The sequence below is a fragment of the Mus pahari genome, chromosome X (genome assembly GCF_900095145.1).
Source record: "Mus pahari chromosome X, PAHARI_EIJ_v1.1, whole genome shotgun sequence".
In the NCBI taxonomy this organism is placed as follows: Eukaryota; Metazoa; Chordata; class Mammalia; order Rodentia; family Muridae; genus Mus; species Mus pahari.
The window spans coordinates 119,606,323-119,629,339 of record NC_034613.1 but is presented as its reverse complement, the minus strand read 5'-3'; the positions used below and the strand labels follow the sequence as shown (position 1 = coordinate 119,629,339).

General features: G+C 44.3%; 1 protein-coding gene across 1 annotated transcript; it reads left to right on the top strand.

Moving 5' to 3' along the window:
• Positions 1-10,928: 10,928 nt before the first annotated feature.
• Positions 10,929-12,234, top strand: LOC110314501 (testis-expressed protein 13A-like). Its single transcript, XM_021188812.1, has 2 exons — positions 10,929-11,381; positions 11,470-12,234. The coding sequence occupies exons 1-2, from the start codon at positions 10,929-10,931 to the stop codon at positions 12,232-12,234; spliced, it is 1,218 nt and encodes a 405-aa protein (XP_021044471.1).
• The last annotated feature ends 10,783 nt before the right edge of the window (positions 12,235-23,017 follow it).

The window sequence follows — 23,017 nt, the reverse complement described above, 5'->3', positions numbered from 1 at the left end:
GCAGCTAGATCCACTTGCAAACACGTCACAAATACACCAGCTGTCCAGTTCGGTCAGGATAGCAAACTCGAATGAGCTGCAGTGGCACTACCTAGCAAAGACAGCCAGAGTCAGCAGGAGGGTTTAGGATCAGCAGGGATACCAGGAAAAGTTCTTTGTTGTGCCTCTCTCAGTGAAGATCAGCAATGATGCCAGACTAAGATGCATTGCAAAGCTCTACCGATGCTACTTGTGTGATTGAAGTGCATTCATGGAATCACAGGAAGGACCAACAATAGTGATAGTTTTTTTTTTTTTAAATGTCCCTATGGAACATGGTTCACAAGGGAACTTTTATTTCAACTGGAAATATCAATGAAAATAACACACATTTATTGAATAATTACTTCGTACTAATTGTTGTGGTAAATGCTCTGAATTTGTGATTTCCTTTAGTCTTCACAACAGCTAGATTATTGTTTTTCTGTCAGCAGAAAAGGAAATGGAAGGCTCACACCAGTAGGCTAAAAACATAACAAAGCAAGACACAATTTTAAATCCAAATTTATCTGACATTAAGGTCCATAGTATTTGTGCTAGATAGTTTTATGTCAGCTTGACACAACCTAGAGTTATCTAAAAGGACGGAACCTCAACTGAGAACATGTCTCCATAAGATCCAGCTGTAGGGTATTTTCTTAATTAGTGATTGATGGGGGAGGGCCCAGCCCATTGTGGGTGGTGCCATCTGGGCTGATCATCCTGGGTTTCATAAGGCAAAATGAGCAAGTCACAGGAATCAAGCCAGTAAGCAGCACTTCTTTATGACCTCTGCATCAGCTCCTGCTTCCAGGCTCCTGCCCTGTGTGAGCTTCTGAACCCTTTCCCTCAGCAAGTTGCTTTAGGTCATAGTGTTTCACTGCAGCAATAGAAACTCTAAAACACTTGGCTTAAGGTTTTTATTTTTATTCTTGTTATTCCCTTCATCAAATTTTATTTATATATTTTCACCCTTCCTTTGCCTCACATTCTTCGTTTTCCTATTTCCTTCCTTTTATTTAACCTTTCTTCATTTTTCCCTTTCCAGCTCTCTTATTTAATTCACTTATCATCATTATTACTTTTATTCAGTTTCTAGCTTCATACCTTACTGAGGTGGTTTGAGTGAAAAATGCCTCATATAGTCTCATATTTTCACAAGCTTAGTTCTGAGGATGAGGAGGTACATCCTTGTTGTAGGAGGTGTTTTTCACTGGGAGTGGGCTTTGAGGTTTGAAAAGTGCACACCAGGCCCAGTTTCTTTTTTGAAAAGAAAAGCCCACACTGGGCTCTTTGCCTGCTGCCTGTGGACCAGGATGTAAAGTTCTCAGCTACTCTTCCACCATGACTGGCTGCTTCCTGACATGATGGAAATGGACTAATCCTCTGAAATGGTAAGCAAGTCCCTAGTTAAATGCCTTTTTTTACAAAAAGAGTTGCCTTGGTCATGATGTCTTTTTACAACAACAGTACCATAACTAAGACACTTACACTGCATTTTTTTAACCATTTATGTGTATATAGTGGCATAGCAGTTGGTTTTAATTAATTTTAATTGTATTTCTATATCTGGATTGGTTTAGTATTGGTGCAATTATATTTATTTGTTTTCTCCTCTGTAACTGGTCCTGGGAATGGAACCTTCAAGAAAACCGTGCTCATTAAGAAGATCCCTGAATATAACCAGAAGAAATACCAGTGCTAACACCTGTTCAAATCCCAACTCAGAAATACAAATACCCTGAATCAAGAAGACAACACAACTCCTTCAAATGATTACAACTTCTAAACTACTGAATCTAAAAATACTGAAAGGGTTGTAATGTCAGCAAAACATTTAGAAGCCTAATCACAAAAAAATGATCAATGAATTAAAAATTGGTTCAAGAAAATGGATGAATGAAGTAAGGAAAATCAATTCATGAACTGGCCAGGGAATTCATCAAGGAAATTGAAATTAAAAAAATAAACTACTGGAAATTAAATACTCAGTATGCCCCCCAGGCCCCCACCAAAAAAATCCAAACCCTCTGTGAATAACATTACCAGTAAACCAGTTCAAGAAAGAGTATCAGGTACTGGGGTTGAAAAGATGATATAGAGTTTAAGAGTACTTGCTGCTATTCCAGAGAACCCAAGTTTGATTCCCAGCACCCACATGGTGGCAACTAACCAGCTGTAATACCAGTTTTGGAGGATATAAGATCGTTTTCTGGCCTCTGCCAGAATGGCACATGTGTACTGCACAAGACATACATACAGGCAAAACACTCATACACGTGAAATTTTTAAATTAAAATTTAACTTAAAATTTAATTAAAAGTTTAATTAAACAAAAACAAGTAAAAGAAGGAATCAGCACATATCTCTCAACAATAATCCTAAATGTAAACGTCTTAATTCTTCAGATAGGAATCACAAACTATTTGAATAAATTTTAAAATCAAGACCCAGGTGTTTATTGTCTATAAGAAGCATAGCTTAATGGGAAACAAAGGTTAAAGCAAAAGAATGGAAAAGCATGTATAAATGTAGGTAGTTGAAGCTAAAAACAAGCAGGGGTAACTACAGTTGTAACAAGGTAGTCTTTAAGCGAAACTTAGACAAGACAAATATGATCATTAAATATTATAATGAGGGGTACGTTCAATTTTATAAAACACTAATTCATAGAAGGAAACACAGGTCCAGGTACAATAATAGTAGGTGATTTCAATATCCATTATCATTAATAGATAGACCAATACTCTTTATCATTAACAGACAGACAGTTCAAGACAAAATAAAATAAAAATCACAGTGAAACTCCAGAGTTACACTGCACCACAGATGAAAGAGATCTTACCAAGATGTATACAGGACACTCTACCAACAGTTTTGACATGCTTCTCAGCAGCAAATGGGGCCTTTTCTAAAAAGAATACAATCTAGGCCACAAAGAAAATACAAAAATTATTTCTGTCATTTATCAGATCATAATGGAATCAAACTTCAACTCAACAGCAAGAGAAACTATTGAATATATATATATATATATATATATATATATATATATATATCTGCATATTAAGCAATATTCTGGAATGATCACTGAAAACAAAATTAGAATTTTTAGAATACAATAGAAGAAGCTGTAATAGGGGAGTTTGTAATTATGAGTACTTAAATAAAGAAATTAAAAAGACTATGTTGGAGCCTCTGCTACAGGGCTCCATATCCAAATAGTGCTGGGAGGGAACAAGCCTCCCAGGAGTGCAGACAGGACTATGAGTACAGGTAGGACCACCACTGCTACTCAGAGGAACCCACTCTAGAACCCTCAGGACACAGGAACCGAGGGGCAGCCTGGAAGGGGAGCCTTCCGGTTTCTGTCTCTGCCTGTAGCAGATCCTCTGCCACAGGACTCCATACCCAAATAGTGCCAGGAGGGCTCCGGTCCTTCTTAGAAGGGGGAATAAAATACCCATGGAAGGAGTTACAGAGACAAAATGTGGGGCAGAGACTGAAGGAACGACCATCCAGAGACTGCCACACCTGGGGATCCATCCCATATACAGTCACCAAACCCAGACACTATTGTGGATGCCAACAAGAGCTTGCTGACAGGAGCCTGATATGGCTGTCTCCTGAGAGGCTCTGCCAGTACCTGACAAATACAGAAGTGGATGCTCACAGTCATCCATTGGACGGAGCACAGGTTCCTTGATGGAGGAGCTAGAGAAAGTACCCAAGGAGCTGAAGGGATTTGCAGCCCCATAGGAGGGCTCCCAGGAACTAAACCACCAACCAAAGAGTACACAAGGAGGGACTCATGGCTCTAGCTGCATATATAGCAGAGGATGGCCTTCTCAGACATCAATGAAAGCAGAGGCCCTTGGTCCTGTGAAGGCTGTATGCACCAGTATAGGGGAAGAAGCATTGAGCTGACCACCAGACCAGCACCAGGGAGCTTTGACAGGGAGCTAGCCTAAGATGACCACCAGTCAGGCACTGCACAGACGGGGGCAGGCAGACCATGCCGGAGATGACCCAGTCATAATGTGCATAGCATTCCTGAGATCACTTCTGAGATGACCCCAGACATTCAGAGACCCTGGGTGCCACTAAGAGGAACAAGGAAGTGGTGGAGAAATGAAAGAGAAAAAGAAACAGAAGGCTATGGGCACAATGAAGAGAGGCAGAACTGGAGACTCAAGGGTAGTGAGAAACAGCCTGATGTGAGTAGCCGGTTATGTTGGGACCATATGTTTCTGGTCTGGGCTGCCACCCAGGGACATGTTGATATCTGAGGATGTGCAGAAGTATGCCCCACCCCTCATCTGGGCATACTTCGAGAGCTGTTCCTGGGAGCATGAAAGCAAGAGAGCTGACCCCATCCCTAACCAGCTGCAGTACTCAGGTGAGTGTGCTCTGTATATTGAAGGAGTTGTAGGTAAACTGGTCCCCAAGTAAAAGAACATGGGAGAGCTGGCCCTGCCACCGATCTCCTGTGTGGAGGCATGAACTTGGGAGAGATAACCTCCTTTCCCCTCACCACTTGTAGCAGGTAAGAGACCTGGCCCTGGGGTCATAAGAGCAAGAGAGCTGCCCTTGCCCCTCACTAGCTGCACCCCTCACGAGAGTGGGTCCTGCACCTCACCTGGGCACCACAGTAGAACAGACCCTGCTAGTGAGGGCACCAGTTAGCTGGGTCCCAAGGGCATCAGCACAAGAGAGCTGGCCCCACAACTTGTCTGCTTTGTAGTGACGTGGGCAAGGGAGAGACGACCCCCCACCCCAGCTCTCATCCCTTGTCACCTATGGCAGGTGGGAAAGCTAGCCCTGGAGTCATGATGAGCAAAGGAGAGCTGGTCCTGTGCCTCACCATCTGTGACACTCAGGAGAGTGGGCCCTGCACTTCGCCTGAGCAGCAGAGCTGGCCCTACTTAGGTGGAATGCTAGCAAACTGTCCCCAGTGGTGTAAGAGTGGGAGAGCTGATGGCTGACCAGCTCAAATACCTCTCAGGCCCAGACCCAGGGCTTTGAATTGTACCATAACATCTACCCCGTTGATGCTGGAACGCTATAGATCCACAAGTACAGGATATCCATGACATAGGACAACAACAGGATACCCAAGAGTCCCAGTGAGATTTCAATATTAATACAGTAGCATTGTACCAGACCAAGGAGTCATTGCAATGAACATTTGCAAGCAAAGAAGTGTGGACAAAAGGGTATACTATGAGACACACAGTAACACACTACAGCTTCCACAATGAGATTTTTTTCTCGGGGGGGGGGAGTGAGTTGCAAGTGTGGAGGGTGGGTAAGAGGAGAGGAGATGAGTGGGATTGGGATGTGTGATATGAAACTCACAAAGATCTAATAAAAAATTTTTAAAATATATTGGACCTGGCAATCAATTGCAGTCAAATAAAATAATAACAAAAGCTGGGCGTGGTGGTGCACGCCTTTAATCCCAGCACTTTAATCCCAGCAGAGGCAGGCGGATTTCTGAGTTCGAGGCCAGCCTGGTCTACAAAGTGAGTTCCAGGACAGCCAGGGCTATATAGAGAAACCCTGTCTCAAAAAACCAAAATAATAATAATGATAATGATAATAATAATAATAATAATAATAACAAAAAAGCAAAATGTTAAAATTAGTTTCTGAATAGTAATGAACATACTGAGAAAGAAATCAAGAAAACAATTCAACTCACAACATCCCAAAAGGAGGAAGGGTGTCTAGCTAGGAACAAAGGGAACCAAGGTATTTTTTAAGCTTCAAAAAATGAAGAAATTGAAGGAGATATTAGAAGAAATGAACATTGACTTGCAGAATTAATACTATGAAAATGGTTAATTACCAAAAGTGATCTACAATGCAAACCCCATTAAAATTCCAATCGTCTTTCTCAGGGAAACAGAAAACACAATGGTAAGGTTTATTATGGCAGCACAAAAGATCTCAGATAGACAAAATAATTCTGAGCAGAAAGAGCAATGACAGAGAAATCATAGTACCAGATTTCAAATGATACTGCAGAGCCATGCATACTATCAAAACCAGAATGATGCTAGCACACAAACAGGCACAAAGAACAATGGAATAAAAAAGAACACACAATCTAAATGCAAATAGCCACCTGGTTTTCAAATATCTCTAAAACATGTAATGAAAAGATAGCCTCTTCAACAAATAGTACTGGAAAATCTGAATGTCCACATGTCGCAAAGTGGAAAAACAAACAAACAAACAAACAAAAAACCCTTATCTCTTATCCTTCAAGAAAACAGATTTAAAGCTGGATTGAAACCTGAATATAAGACTTCAAAACCTTGAACCTTCTAGGAGAAAATAGGAGAAACACTTCAAGTTATAGGTATAGGCAAGGACTGTCTGAAGAGCATTCCAATAGTCTAGATGTAAGAGCATGGACAGAAAACATGGCATTGCAAGAAATCAGAAAGCATATACAGAGCAAATGCGACAACACAGTAAAGAGAAGCAAGAAACGATTTAACCTTTCTATGGTCGACTATAGTTACTATATATAACATATAAAAATCTCAGACTGTCAAACACCAAAAATGATATCTAATCGACAAATAAGCATGTTCTTTAAGTAAAAATTACAAGTAGATATGAGGAAAAACTTTCAACACGCTTAGCCATCAGCGAAATGAGAATCAAAGCTCTACTGAGCTACTAGAGAATGTGGACACAGTAACAAACACAATCTTAGTGCAAACAACTATAGAACGTAGTATAGAGGCTCCTTTAAACACTAAAAATAGAAATATTTTTCTATTATATCTGACACTAAATTTAGTGTATAACAAGAGATACCTGCACATTCATATTTATTAAGGCACCGTTTACTATAGCTAAGTCTTGGAGTTAGCATAGATGTCCACCAACAAAAAAGGCATAAGGAAATTATAAATATAAATATATATATATATATTTATAATTTATATATATATTATATAATTTATATAATTTAATATATATATATATATATATATATTCAATAAGAGATCATTCCCCTTCCCCCTCCCCCCAAAAAAGGTAGAGATGGGAAAATAGAACTGTGGGTAAAAGGTCTTTGCATGACCTGAGTTTGATACCTAGGATCCACATGGTAGAAGAAACCCACTCCTGCAGGTTGTACTGTAACACATGTGTATGAATAAATAAATAGAGATAAATAAATAAATGTAATTAAAAATAAGGTAGAGAAATGATTGTAAAAGGTATCTCTATATCAGTGTCTGTATTCCAAATGTGACAGCACAGGCAAGGATTCTTACATGCATACATGTATACATACATAGCACTCACAAAAACTTCATTAAAAATGGAAAAAATCTTGTCAATTTTAAGATAATGAATAAAACTGGAGGCCATGTTATTGAGGAAATGAGCCATAGTCAGAAATACCAATGTTAAAGTTTTGTCTTATGTAAAATTTATATATATATATATATATATATATATATATGTGACAAAGTAGAAGGGGTACTATACTATCTGAGGAGCTGAAGGGGACCAGTAAGAGGGACAAGAAAGGATAACCAGGGCATGGCTATGAGCAAAGTATAAAATATAGACATAATAAAAAAACATCCTTTTATATAATGAATATATGTTGATAATTTTTAAAAGAATATTTACAATTATCTGATATTATCAGGAAAAAATTCTCTTTTCTTCTATTTGGAGAAATATATACATCTTCTCACCAACTCAAAATAATTTCTGTGTGTGTGACTGTGGGCATGGGCTTGTCATGGCTGTGTCTGTAGGTTAGAGGGTAACCTCCGATAGCCCTCCTCATGCACATCTTGAGACAGCATCTCTTGTTTTGCTGTCGACAAAGCCAGGTTTCTGAGTCACCTGTCTCTGCCTTCCTTCTACCCTCAGGGGCACTGAGATTACAGATGTCACTCACCATATCTGGCTTCCTTAGGTTCTGCAGATTCAAAACTCTGGTACTCCTGTGTGGCAGCTGCTGCTGCCCACTGAGCCACATTTCCAGCCTCTAAACATTTTTATAACAACAAAAATCTTTTAGGAAATGGTCTAAGCTGGGCATGGTAGCACATGCCTTTAATCCCAGCACTTGGGAGGCAGAGGCAGGCAGATTTCTGAGTTTGAGGCCAGCCTGGTCTACAGAGTGAGTTCCAGGACAGCTAGGGCTACACAGGGAAACCCCGTCTCGAAAAACTGAAAAAAAAAAAAAAAAAAAAGAAAGAAAGAAAGAAAAAGAAGAAGAAACGAAAACACTCTAGTCAAGCTTGATAGTGCACACATTTAACCTAGCATTTCAGAGGCAGAGGCAGAGGCAGAGGCAGAGGCAGAATGATCTCTGTGAATTTAAGGCCATCCTGGTCTATATAGAGAATTTTAGGCCAGCCAAGGCTACATGGAAAGACACCCACCCTCTCTGTCCCTCTCATGCACACACACAAACACACACACTCCACACCACCTGATATTCCGATTGCTCAAAGAAAATTACTACTAAAATATCATACAATATTCCAGATTTTTCTTTGTTTTATTGCTGTTAAGACAGGGTTCCTCACAGGGCCCCCAATGGAGGAGCTAAAAGTACCCAAGGAGCTGAAGGGGGCTGCAACCCTGTAGGTGGAACAATATGAACTAACCAGTACCCCCTGAGCTCCTGTCTCTACTGCATATGTAAAGATGGCCTAGTCGGCCATCATGGGGAAGAGAGGCCCCTTGGTCTTGCAAACTTTATATGCCCCATACAGGGGAAGGCCAGGGCCAAAAAGTGGGAGTGGGTGGGTAGGGGAGCAGGGGCGGGGGGGTATAGAGAACTTTCAGGATAGCATTTGAAATGTAAATGAAGAAAATATCTAATAAAATAATTTTAAAAACAAAACAAAACAAACAAAAAAAGACGGTTCCTCACTGAACAGGAAGAGCAGTGGGTTGGACCTAGCCCCTCCACCCCGATGTAACAGATGTACAGCTTGGTCTTCATGTGGGTCGGGAACAACTGAGGCTGGGGCTGGCTATCTCAAATGCAGTTTCCTGGATGTGGGATATGTTGCTCTAGCTCGTTTGCCTCAACGGGAGAGAAGAAATGCCTAGCCTCACGGAGACTTGATGGGGGGGCAGATACCCAGGGGGCTCCACCCTTCAAGAGGACATGGGGAAGGAGGAAGGGATTGTGGGAGAGGATGATCCAGAGGGGAGGCAGTGACCAGGAGGTAAACTGAATTTAAAAAAAAAAAAAAACAAATCCCTATCAGATAATAGAGACTTGCTCTTCAGCTTAACAGATTCCAGAAACACTGGATGAGCAAATTTGTATTCACTGTGAATTACCCGGTCTACGCTTCTTAAATAAAACAGAAACTTGACTAAGAAAAAAAGAGAGAGAGACAGGGTTCCTCTCTTCCTCGGCATAGACCCAGCTATGCTAGAGCTCACTCTGTAGACCAGTCTAACCTCAAACTCAGAGACCTACCTGCCTCTGCCTCCCGAGTGCTAGGATTAATGGTGTGCACCACTGTCCCTGGCGAAAGTTAGAGGTTTTTAGTAATACATGCATATCTATTTTCTGTATAACAAATGAAACCAGAGAGAGAACTTTTAATTCACTTTCCCCTAACCACCCTTTTCAGCCCACCTTCCCAAAATAACAAATGGATGGCATCTATACTCTCCTACCTCATTTCTCTGATCAGTCTCTCTCTCTCTCTCTCTCTCTCTCTCTCTCTCTCTCTCTCTCTTTATGGGTATTGTGTCTGTGTGTCTGTCTGTATACCAGAAGAGGCCACAGGATCCCACAGGACTATACCGTTAGATGGTTGTAAGCCACCGGAGGAGTCAGGACTTGAACTCCGCACCTCTGCTTGAACGTGAGAACAGCCAGTGTTCCTAACTGCAGAGCTCCCTCGCCAGCCTCCTCATTGAGCATTTTAACAGACACATAAGTCTTTCTGAGGTCATGGTAGGATTGCTGCCTGCCCGATCTCAGAGAGCTTTGGTAGTGAATGGGAGACATGAAAGGGACCCGATTATGGAACTGCCAGACGGAGAGGGTGCTTGCGACACTGGCTGCAGTGGGCATGTGAAGGTGGAAGGTGCTTTGTTCAGGGTAAAGAAATGTCCAGAGATTATTATGGTGGATTGTGATAGACGGTGTTACCCCGAGACTATACCCTCTTTCTTGGGTACCGCCAGAAAAATCCCGTGAGGCTGGCTTTTGAGTTCTGGATCATTCCGGCTATATAAATGGCAGTACCCGCATGGGACAAACCATTATACGTGGGGGTATGGCTTTGGAAACTTTTATAGTTTTTTTTTTTTTCGGTTTCACTCCTGTTTCTTTCTGTCTTCAATGGGTTTCAGTACTACCAACACATAGTTGTTCCTCGTTGTTTTGGGTTTTTTCTGGTAATTAGGTGTCACTCCCTATACCCCCCCACACATCCTCTCACTCCCCGCCCCCACCAGTCCTGGAAGTTGGAACAGTCCAAGAGCAAAACTCGCGAGACTTCCGACGAGACTTGGCCTTCGCGCGTCTTTTTTCACAGCTGCAGTCGTCTTCTGTCGTCTTCGGTGAGAGGCAGCAGGGTCTTGTGTTCCTGTCGCTTCTGTCGCCCTTGCTTGACGGACTGCTCTTCCTACAGGTATGTTCGGCTTATGCTTTCTCTGGCCGCTAGCACTCAGAGAGGTGAGGCCTGGTTTGGGTTTTTTTTGGGGGGGGGGCACTGGTCCCAGGGAGATGGAAAGCCTCCCGGGGATCAAAGTGGCTGGCAGGTGACAAGGGAAGGGCGAGCTAAGGAACTGATGGGAGGCCGAAGTCCCCTCCGGGTGCTCCGGAGGACCCACACCAGCTTCTGTTCTTGCCAGGGTCAGCCAAGCCCCTAGAGCACTCAGCCACCATGAATCCCGAGGATGTTACCACCGGCTTCCAGCATCCCAAGGTGTTAATGTTCATCAACGAGCAAATATCCAAGCACTCCAGAGGCCCGGAGTTCTACCTGGAGAACCTGACCCTGTCCTGGGAGGAGGTGGAGGCAAAGCTCAACGTCCTCCTGGACGGTTGCGAGGTGCCTCGGGATGTTCAGGAGGCCTGTGCCTGGAGCACCCTGGCCTTGGGGGTTCGCTTTGCTTTCAGGCAGGGCCAGTTGCAGGGGCGCAGACTGCAGTGGCTGCATGAGTTCGCCAGCCTGCACCGGTCGGCGGCGCATGCCCTGGCCACGGACCTGAAGAGGCTCATGGACCAGCACGAGATGGAACGCAAGGAGGCGGCCTACCAGCTTCATTTGGCCCACACCAAACTCGCAGAGGTGCAGAGAGAGCGAGACCTGATGAGACTGAAACTACTACACGCAGTAAGATTACCTCCTAACCCACTCTTCCCCCTTTCCACCCCTACACCCACTCCAGGAATGTGTTTCAACTCTGCTCACTTCTCTCTAGGAGCTGAGGGCTGTTCCAGTTGCACAGATGCCAATCATGACTAGTGTCCCTGCTGCTGTTGTTCCTCCTGCTGTAGCTGCTGCTGCTGCCGCCGCCGCCGCTGCCGCCGCGGCTACAGCTGCTGCCGCCACTGGAGGGGCACAGACAGGGCCAGAGATACAAAATGCAGGAGAGAAAGAAGAGGTGACAGCTAGTCAAAGAGCAGAGTGTAAACCAGAGGAGATGGAAGGGGCTCGATACATGGCTGCTGCTAGGGCATCCACATGGGCGATGGAAGGAAGCACCTCGGAGCATCTTGGAGCTATGCAGTGGAAAACTTATCCCCAGAGCTTAGAGGGGCAGGAGGAGGGGGAAGGCAAATCTATGGGAACACCCACATGTCCTGACTCCAAGCCATTGGGGTCTGGGTCGGAAGGCTCCCCACAACCTGTTACAATCCAACTCCCTGTCTCATTTACATACTCATATGAAAGCCCCTTCCCTGTCATATCCACTCCATCCCCACCACTAAGAACAGTCACAGAACCTCAGATGCCTCCCTACTTCATGGCCACTGATATGAATATGTCCGAAACTGAGGGCCCAACAGTGTTCCTCCAAGATCCCCCTAAAGACGGGTATGATAGAGGACCCCAGCAGCAGAGAAAAGCACCATTTTGCACCCCAGGGAATTGGGATTGCCCTTGGTGTAAATCTAGGAGGTTTTCAAGGAAGGATTCTTGCTTCCACTGTGGGAGGCAAGGCTGGCTGCCAAACCCTCAGTGAGTTTTAAAAAAAAGTGATACAGAGCAGAAATCGCTCAAAGGGGAAGTCAGTTTTCAGAAGTGGGAAAGGGAAAGGGGAGGGGGCTTTGTGGGAATGGAAGGGGAGGGATGGGATGGGTACAGACGGTGCGGGAGGGGCAAGTTTTGATGATTTCTTTTGTATTTCAGATTGTTTGCATTTGAACTGCTTCAGGGAGTGTGTGTGTATATTTGGGTGTGCATATGTATATCACCTCCTGGTACAGCTAAATATACAGTACACATACCTAAGCTGTGAAAGATAGAGCTATAGTGGTCATTCAACCCATTCTGAGCCCAGATTTTTCAGGCTGGAGGATCTAAACAGCTGTCTGATAGAGTAGTGGGTAGAGTCAGTGGCTCACTGGAAGTTGGGTCCAGGGTCATAGCCAGTGATAAGGGCGGTCCACCCCATTCCTGGTCCTGGCTAAGGTAGGGAACAGAGTCAGCTGCTTTCCAGATTTGACTGATACTATGAGGAGACTCCAGGGAGCTGACAAATATAAAGAGACACAAAGGAGTTGATCATCTGGCTTCAGAGAACTCAGCTACTTTTTTTTTTTTTTTTTTTTTTGGTTTTTTTCGAGACAGGGTTTCTCTGTGCAGTCCTGGCTGTCCTGGAACTCACTTTGTAGACCAGGCTGGCCTCGAACTCTGAAATTCACCTGCCTCTGCGTCCCGAGTGCTGGGATTTACTTTTTAATTTCTTTGCAGTTGTGTTACATAAAGTTCCGTTGTTACCTAGGTCACTTCTCCGTAAGTTACCAAGTAGTGATCTGAGCAACTAGATCATTGTCTTATCAGGTAACTTTTCTTTTCTATCTTGATTTTTCTTTATTTTTTTAAACAAGGGCTCATATGGGCCAGATTGGCCTCAAACTCACTATGTAGCTGACTGACTCCAGATCCTCCTGCCTTTACTTCCTAAGTGTTGGAATTGACAGGGGAGTTGAACAAGTGGATAGCAAACAGTGGTGACTCCTTTCTACCAAGGCTGAAGGAATAAACTGGATAGGATGCTCAGGATCTGCAGGAATTCTATTGCCAGTAATAGCTCAAACCTGGGGTGATTGTTCCCAGGAGTGAACTGGATAGGAGACTTGAATTCTGAGAGAATAATATCACAAGAAAGTAAGCCATCAAATGAGACCTGGGATAAATTAACCTCAGGTTTATGCTTGACTCAAATGAACATGGCAGAGATTTGCCACCCGTATGAGAGTTCTGCGAGACTACAGAGGATGCCAGCACCAGGTACAAGCAAAGATGTTTACGATTATACAGCCTCTTAACAGAAATCTTCTCTAGTCCCCAGTGGGCAGAACCAGAGACAGATCTGAACAGGAATCTTCTGCCAACTGCTCCAAGGTGAGTCAGCTACTGAGAGTGCACAGAGGGTTTGCCAGTCCACATGGGCCAAAGCACAGTGCTAGCTAGTGGCCTTTTCTCTTCCAACTTGGCATCATGCTAAATGGAGGAGAACATGGATTTCAAAGGCTCTCAAGTGTATTCAGAAAGTAAAGTGGAACAGAACTCTATCTCAGTGGGAGGGCAGTGGTGGGGGAAGGTGGGAGTGGTGGGGGTAAAATGTAGGAGGGGGATCAGTCTGTTTCTCTCCCTTTATGGCTATAAAGTGTTTTGAGAGGAACTATGTGTTTTAGTCCTCAGGTAGAAGGAAGGGGAAAGACTATATCTGAACTGGACTGAGACACAACTGGAAGAGGCCTGACTATCTCCCAGAGACTATGAACCTGGAGAATATGGAGCTGTTGTGGCACATTTCTGTAGCATCAGAAATGTGACTTTGGGTTGTCTGTTACTGGTGAGGATACAGTTACCTCAAGGATTGCAGGCCAGATCTTCGTCCTTCAGTTTTTGAACACTCTTTGGGCTTGCTTATCTCCCTCTACTGCAGGGTTTCCTAACCTCATTGCACTTGACATCTGGATTTGGATAGTTCTTTGCTGTAGGGTAGGAAGTCCTGTGTACTGTAGGGATTTCGGCAGATTCCACAGTATGTCTGTGTGTGACCCTATCCCATCCATTCTGACAATCAGAACTGTGGCTGCATAGTGCCACATGTCCACTAGAGGGCAAAACCCACTAGAGTTGAGAACAACTGAATTGGAAATTGAAGGCCTTAGCAGTGCCGACAAAAACTCAACAGGCAAGGTCACAGAGGCTGAAGCTGGCTAAAAAAAAGAAAAGAAAAAAACAAAACAAAACGGTTCATTAGGGCTGGTATTTACTTTGGATCTTCAAGAAAAGTTAGGGTGGTGGCAGAGTAGAAACCAAATGGCCAGGACAGAGGAGTGAGGGGAACCTCTACAACAGTGATTTCAACCTTTAATGTTTCACCTCATGTGGTGGTGACCCCCAACCATAAAATTATCTTCATTGGTACTTCATATCATACTATGATGAATGATGTCTCCCAAAGGTCTTAGGTGACCCCTGTGAAAGGGTTGTTTGACCTCCATATAGGGGTCACAGCCCACAGGCTGAGAACCGCAGCTTTACAGGGACTCTAGGCTGCAAAGGGGGGGAGTAAAATGAGAGCCATGGATGCGACAGGGTTAGTTTGTCAGCTAGCCAACATGCTTGGCAAAATATATTGGATAAAATTTCTAACACGCTTTTAAACTCTGATAACAGCAGTAAGAGTAAAGGTTAGGTACTTTTGGAGCAATTTCCTCAAAGATAAAACATTGCAACTTGCAGGAAAGCTCCTGAAGACTCAGTAGTAGAAACTTGAGCCGTTAAAGGAGATATACAGAGAATGCTTTAAATGAAAGAAAAAGAGAAAAGATGGTCTTACGTAATGGATGGGAGGAATAGCCAGTAGTATCAGAAGGAAAACAACACTATGAAAGGGACCATTGTTTTGTGTAAGATAAAAACACTTAAAGTTCTTAGGTATGCATATGTATGCTCTATGTAAATATGTTACAAATTTATTTCTATAAAATCTGTATTTCGGTAAGCATTGAAAAGATATGGAAAAGACACTTAGCAAACTGGCAGGGAACAGAAGGCAGTGTGGTATGGAGGTACAGAATAGAATACAGCCAAGTGTGAATAAAAGGTTTTTCTTTATGTACTTCTGTGTTTTGAAAATAATAAGGTGTTCACAAAAATAAAAGTTATTTACCCACTTGAGTTTGAAAAGGCTAGTTCTTCCTCAAGGATAGTAGAAAAGGACAACAGATACTGAGATCTGGCACAAAAAAAAAAAGGTGACATTCCAGGGGTTGGCAGCTGTGTGTGTGGGGGGGGGTAGGTGATGGTGGCAGCAGCAGAGATGGCAGCAATGCACCTGCAAATGAGTGAGGTCAGGAGTCCTGGGAAGTGAAAGGTTTTCACCTTAAGGTATTTATGAATTTAAGAATAGGGCAAGGACGGAAAGAAAAGGATCAAGTTACAGGGTGTAAAGGAGGGTGGGCCAAAATGAAAATAAATTTAGATAGCAGGAGTCTGGTGAAACCAGATTGCTCTTCTAGGACCCAAGAAGGATACCAAACACCAGCACTCAGGAGGCAGAGGCAGGCAGATTTCTGAGCCTGGTCTACAAAGTGAGTTCCAGGATAGCTAGGGCTACACAGGGAAACCCTGTCTCGAAAAACCAAAAAAAAAAAAAAAAAAAAATTACCACTCTCATTTTAGCAGGAAGAAAACATATTAAAGGAGAAAAGGCAAGAGGGATTAAAGGAGTTATCAGACTGACTCATTCCTACCCATTTAGGACTTGTAGTATCTCCCCTTGTGCTGTTCAACAGTGAACTGAGTCCTGGCTATATTTCTCAGGTTCAATCTTCTGGAATTGTAATGTCTGACTGTAGGGCAGTAGACCATGAGAGGAAGCCTGGTCCTCCACTAAGCTAAAGCCTTGAAGCCCCTGAGACCCTGAAGGGGGGGGACAGTAGGAGCTTCGCCTGCTCCTGGCACTAGGCCCCTGTCAAGTATCTGTAGCCCTCCCCCATAAATTTGTGGCCATCAGTCACATAAGGGCAATGCCCCAAGCCCTTCCACATATAGAGGAGGCATCCCTAACATCTCAGACCAAGACAATAGGAAAAGAGACTTGACCACAGGTCACAAAGGCTCAAGACCGAGATGTCCATGCTAATGAGGTACTAAGAGGCCTGGAGAGCATTGCCAATAAGCTTCTCTTCCCAGACATTCCTTCCTGCAAAAGGTATTTAATCTGCCCACCCTGAGAAGGGAGTATGGTTTTACGAATCCACTTTTCGCCATGACAGTAAACAGCTCAAATCAATGGACCCTCTCTTTTCATCAAGGTCAGCCCTAGGGAGCCACAGAGGACTTCACATACCACAGTCAAATCTCCCGTAGAAGGCCTCTCCCAGCCACAACCACCACCAAGCCTGCTGTCCACCAAGCCAAGGATAACAATCACAGTGGGACTAGCCAGAGCTCCCCTTTCCCCCTCCCTACCCGAGGCTAGACCCAGCCTGTGGGCCCCAAGTCCCTTCTCAGCTCTTCCACAGCTCCTGGTGCCTGGATGGCCAAGAGCCTGAGAACACCACAGCCCCTGCCTGGAAGGTCTGGGGATAAACCCCACCCTCCACAGCCAGCTCAGACTGCACCTCCCTACCTGAGTGCTGCCTTAGGAGCTTCCCTGCAGCCCAACACCACCCCTCCAGGGCTCTAGTGTGGAGCCCTGGTGGAGCCCCAGCAGAGCTGTGGGATAAGTGCAGTCAAACTCCCAAGTTGTGCCTCCCCAAGCAGTTGTGCCCAGTGGCAGAGCAGATGCAGGCCAACACAGCACAACCCCTGGCTTTATCTTTAATACCTTAAGACTTTAAAGCAAACTTCAACTTACTTCAAGTTACTGATTTCGCAGTTTGAAGTACACTGTGCTTGACAGAACAGGTGTAGATGACACGCTGACAAATTGTGCAACTTGAAGAATCTAAAGGAGACGAAAGGGTAAAAGTAATTTAAGAGGCTTCTTGTTGGAAGCTTTTCTTTCTTTATGCCACAAAAGTATTAATTTACCTCTTAAAATTCACTCTATTTTGCACGTAAAGAAAGTAAAGACAAAAAGGTTAAAGTGTTTGGTCAGGGGCATATAGGTAGGGTAACCAGGTCTGACTCCAAGATCACACTATGTGCCAGGGATCAAGGTGAGCGTTCAGTAACTCCATGTGAAGCATCGTAATCACCATTATACTGGGAGATCAAGTGACTTCCAAACAACCTTTACTATATATATCTTTTTAAAACGTTTGTGTATGTGGTGTATGTATGTGTTCACATGTGCTTCCAATTAGGAGGTATACATGCCCATAAATACCCATGCAGGTGGATACCAGAGTTCAAAAGTGAGTATGTTTCCTCTGTTGCTCTCCACCTTATCTTTTAACTTGTGTGTGTGTGTGTGTGTGTGTGTGTGTGTGTGTGTGTGTGTGTGTGAATTTCACATTCTACATTCCAATCCCGTTCATCTCCCATCCCTCATTATCCTCCCTCTATCCTTGCAACCTCCCCCTCCCAAAAGCAAACAAACAAAATCTCACTGTGGAAGTTGCTTGATGTCACAGTGTGTCTCACAGTGTACCCTTTTGCCCAAGGAGATTTACTTGTGAATGTTTGTGGCAAGGAGTCATTGCAGCGAGTTGTTGCCCTGTGTCATGGAGATCCTGCAGCTTTGGCTCTGCAGGACTGGTTCCTTCATGTGCTCCAGCAATTCATAGACAGGGTAGATGCTGGAGTGGGCCAACTAAAAGCCCTAGATCTGGGCCTGGGTGTTGGCTACATTGTTTATCCTGCAAGCTCGCCTGCCCCTGTGCCTGCGCTACCAGGGCTAGCTCTCCTGCTTGTGACAGAAGGCTCTGGCTCTCCCTCACCCACGCACCACACCTCAGACAGCTCTCCAGCACTGCCCTGGAGAGGGGTAGGACCAGCTCTCCTGCTCTCACAATCTCATCACTCATCTAGCACCCTGCCACCAGGGCCAGCTCTACTGTGCTGCCCAGGCAAGGTACAGGGCCTGCCCTCCCCAGTGCTGTAGCCAGTGAGGAGCAGGGCCAGCTGTCCTACTATCAGGCCCTTGGGGCCAGCTCTCTCAAGCTGCACAGGCAAGGAGTGGGTTGTGCCCATACTAGTGCATGGCCAATGAAGGGGTGGGGCCAGCTCTTCCTAACTGCCCAGGTAAGGGCAGGGCCCACTCTCCCTCACTGCCCAGGTAAGGGCAGGGCACCAGCTCTTCCTCACTGCCCAGGTAAGGGCAGGTGCCAGCTCTCCCTCACTGCCCAGGTAAGGGTAGGGCCAGCTCTCCCTCACTGCCCAGGTAAGGGCAGGGCCAGCTCTCCCGAGCTGTGGAGACGAGGGAACAGCTCTGCATAGCCCCTTAGGTATCAGGAAGGTCCCAGGAGGCAGCCCAGACCAGGGACATCCACATGGCCTTTGGTGGTAACATGAGACATGGATGTCGACACAGACTGCTTTAGGGCTATGACCCAGGCCAGGACCTGTGTTCATGGGTACATGGCCTCAGGTTGCAGCACAGGCAACTCAACACCAGGCTCTTCCTCGCCACCCTTCTGTGTCCAATTCCTCCTCTCTCCATAGGGCACAAACCATTCCAACTCTCTTTCTCTCCCAACTCTCTACCACATACTTGCTCATTGTGGTGGCACCAGCCTGCTTTCTGCCACGTGATGGCTGGCATATCTCTGGGTGTCTTTCATGCACTGTATGGTGACTGGCGTATCTCCCTCTGCCATATTTTGTTAAGATTTATGTCCATTTTGTGTGCATGGGTGTTTTGCTTGTATATGTATGTCTGTGTACCATGTGTGTACAGTGCCCGAAGTATCCAGAAGATGGTCCTGGGACTGGAGTTAGAGAGGTTTGTGAGCTTCCATGTAGGTGCTGGGAATTAAGTTCTCAATAAGAGCAGCAAGTGCTCTTTGTTGCTGAGGGTCTGTCCAGCACCATATGCCTGACTTTTAAGGCAGGTTTTCTCATCGCACTGGACCTCACCAATTTAGCAAGACTAGCTGACCAGTGAGCTCCAGGGATCTTCCTTTTTGTGTTTCCTCAGTGCTAGGTAGGATTCCAGGCATAGGCCATCACATCTAGATTTGGTGGTCTGTGAGAGTAACATGTAAGGAATGCGTTTCAACAGGTTACCACATAGGTTTTATGGTTGATACACACACACATACACACACACACACACACACACACACACACACGACTGAGATGGCTACTCGGTGGAAATTTGTTGTATAAGAGAGGATGAACTAGACATGCTGTCTTGCTGGTAGCAAGTACATGGAAGAGTGCAAGATAGGTATGAGCTAAAGAGCCCTTCCCTAAGGTCCCAAAACTTGAACCCCTAAAAGGTATTGGACAGTAAAGAGGAAAAGACAAAAGTGACCACTTAAAAGCTAAGTAGTGTCAGATGCCAAGTTGGACTGACCAGATGAGGCTATTCATCTGAATACTGAGGGAGAGGTTGACTCAGAAGAGACCTTGAGACTGGGGTGGAGCTTTTGTGGCGTTAGTAAGTCCTGTAGTAGGACATGATCATTATAAAATGGGAGAAAAACTTAAATAGAGCCAAATGACTTAGACTAGCCTGGGAACTACATTTATAAGGTGCTAAAACAATCATACACACATTTGGGGTAAGAGGAGGCCAACAAAGGGATCTCTCTGAGTCCCTTGGAGGCAAATGTAGATAGATTTTTCAGCCAGCTGGAGTCCGTCAAGAAAAAAAAAAATGATGAAAGACAAAAATTCAGTGCCATTAGAGCCTGACCAGCAATTCCCCACAAAGGTGGTTATCAAAAAAGGGAGGTGGGTATAAAACAAGAGGGGAACATGACTAATCCCTACTGCAACTGCACTATATAGGAGGGAGGTCTTCAGTTCTAAGCTGATTCCCTAATTGAGTGGCTAGGGACATCTGCAGGAGACAACCATTCACAGGGTTACTGAAGGGCCCCATGCTGACTTGTGAATTTGTTAGTCTTCTATTAATGTTAAACGTATTTATGTTTGGATGGATCCTGGAAGCAAGTGTGCCTCAGTTCCTGGTGGCCCTTAAGTATCAGAAGCAATAAATATCAGTTGGTAGATACACACACACACACACACACACACACACACACACACACGAATGATAAGGGGATTAAGCTTGATCAAAGATGGGCAGTTAGTTGCCTTCCTTGAGTGAATTATATACATTGTTCACCAGGTAAGTATAAGCATAGCCAAGGAGGGGGGTAACAATTACCCCATTGGCTTTAGTCCAGACTGAGCAGGTAAATGAAGAAAGAGGCTTTAAGACAAGTGTCCCATGAACGGCAGCCAGATTACTGACACAAATGGACACAAAGCCTATATAGTGTAGTGTCCTCTCAGTTGTTACGGCAAGATTTACTTTAATTTTTACATAAGCTAAAGTCATCCAAGAGGAGGAAACTTCGATCAAAAACATGACAGTCCTCATTTGGGTCCCCTAACATTGGAGCAGAGGCTGTCTCTAACTTGGTTGCCTGCCACTGGATCCCCTTCTAACTGGACTGCCTGTTTGGGCCTCAGCAAGAGAAAATGTGCCTAGTCTTGATGGGACTAGATTTCCCGGGGCAGGGTGGTACCCAAGGGTGGGGGGGGTGTCCCCTTCTCTGAGGAGATGGGGAGGGGGTAATGATGAGAGGAATCTGTAAGTGTGGGACTGGGAGGAGTGAAGGGGACTGCAATTGGGATGTAAAGTGGATAAAAAATAAATAAATGATTGAGAAAAAAACTGTAAAAAAGAAGACAGGGTAGAGAGGGGTGCAGGCAGGCTACCGGCATAAGATCAGGCTATAGAGAAGCCTGTACAGCATTTTCTTAATACACTATTGATAGAGGAGGGTCCAGCCCATTATGGGTGGTACCATCCCTGAGCTGCTAATGGTTGCTGCTTAGTTAGGGTTTCCATTGCTGTGAAGAGACCCCATAACCAAGGCAAATCTTATAAAGAAAATATTTAATTGGGACTTGTTTACAATTTCAGAGGTTTTAGTCGATTCTCATCATGGTAGAAGCATGACAGCACACAGGTAAACATGGTGCTGGAAAAGGAGCTGAGAGTTCTACATCTGGATCAGCAGACAGCAGCAAAAGACTGCATACAACCTGGGTGGAGCTTGAATATATATAACTCCTCAAAGCCCACCTCCATAATGACATACTTCCTCCAACAACACCACACCTACTGCAATAAGGCCACACCTCCTAGTAGTGCCCCCTCCCTATAGGTCAAGCATTGAATAACATGAACTTATGGAGGTTCATACCGATTCAAACCACCACAGTTGCTTATAAGAAAGCAGGCTAAACAAGCTATGGGAAGCAAGCCAATAAGCAGCACTCTTCCATGGCCCCTGCGTCAGCTCTGGGTTCCTGGCCTATTAGAGTTCTAGTCTTTACTTCCTTCTCTAATGAACTGTGATATGGAAATATTAGCAAAATAAACATCATCAGATGTTGCACATGCCAAATATCGTAGGACATTCACTAAGGAAAGCCGCAAGCAAGTAGCTCAAAAGTGAAGCTAAGTCTGCTTCAGGTGGCAGAGCTGGAAAACTTGGGCTACTCAAACTCTATTGGGCCCAGATGATCAATTCTATCTTGAGCCCCATAAGCCTGACTCAGAGCTGCAGGGTTTGGTGTTTTCTCTGCTGGGTGTTCATCTTATTTTGGCCTGATTTTTTCCTTGCTTTGCCCCATTATTCCCTTTTGGAATGGGAATGTTTACTGTTTCCTTAAATGTTGGAGGTATGTAACCTATTTTGTTTTCAATATAGAGGCTCAGAGTTAAAAAGACAGTGGGCTTCAGAAGAGATAACTCTACACTGACACTTCTGAACAATGTTAGAATGTCAAAGACTGTGGGGGGCTTTTAGAAACAAACTAAGTGCATTCTGTATTATAAGATGATCCTGAACCTATATAAACAAAGACTGGAAGGTTACAGTCAGGTTAAAGTCAGGGGCTCAGGATATGGTTCAGTGGCTAAAGTATTTACCATGCAAGCCTGAAGAGTGGACTTGAGATAACCATAACTCATGTTAATACCAGATAAGTGTGGCAATTTGCCTGTAATTGCAGCACCTGAATGGCAGAGACAAAGGATGCCAGGAGCAAACTGGCTAGCTATATTAGTCACACCAGCGAGTGTTCGTATGTCAAGTTTGACAAGGAATGGCCTTGTGATAGTACTGACTGGCAATTTGACAGGATCTAGAGTCACCTAGGACACAAAACCTCTCAGTCTGTTTGTAGGGGAATTTCTCAATAGGATAATTGAGACAGAGAGGGTAATTGGGACTTAAATGTGGGTGGTACTTTTCTATGGACCAGTATCCTGGACGGAATAAAAAGGAGACAGTGAGCTAAGCAACAGCATCCATCGCTCCCTGCTGCCTGACTACAGATGCCTGCCATGTGACAGCCTGCTTTCTGTTTCATCTACTATGCATTCTTTGTCACGATGGACTGTGAGCAAAAATAAATCCTACCTTTCTTAAGTTGCTTTAGTAAGATATTTCATCTCAGCAATAAACAGGGTAACTAATATACTTATAAAGGCATTTTTAGGTAATATCCAACAAAAAACAAATCACAAGAATTCCTCTTACATCTTCTCTTAGGGTATAAGCATTTTAATTTTATTGATTTATCAGAATTTTATTGATGTGCCAAATAACTGAGAAAAATAGTAAAAGGAAGGATTTATTTTGGTG

Excerpts from the sequence above, each read along its gene's own strand:
- LOC110314501 (XM_021188812.1), top strand. The coding sequence starts at position 10,929 with ATGAATCCCGAGGATGTTACCACCGGCTTCCAGCATCCCAAGGTGTTA. Across the intron at positions 11,382-11,469 it reads GACTGAAACTACTACACGCA|GAGCTGAGGGCTGTTCCAGT; the intron begins GTAAGATTACCT and ends ACTTCTCTCTAG.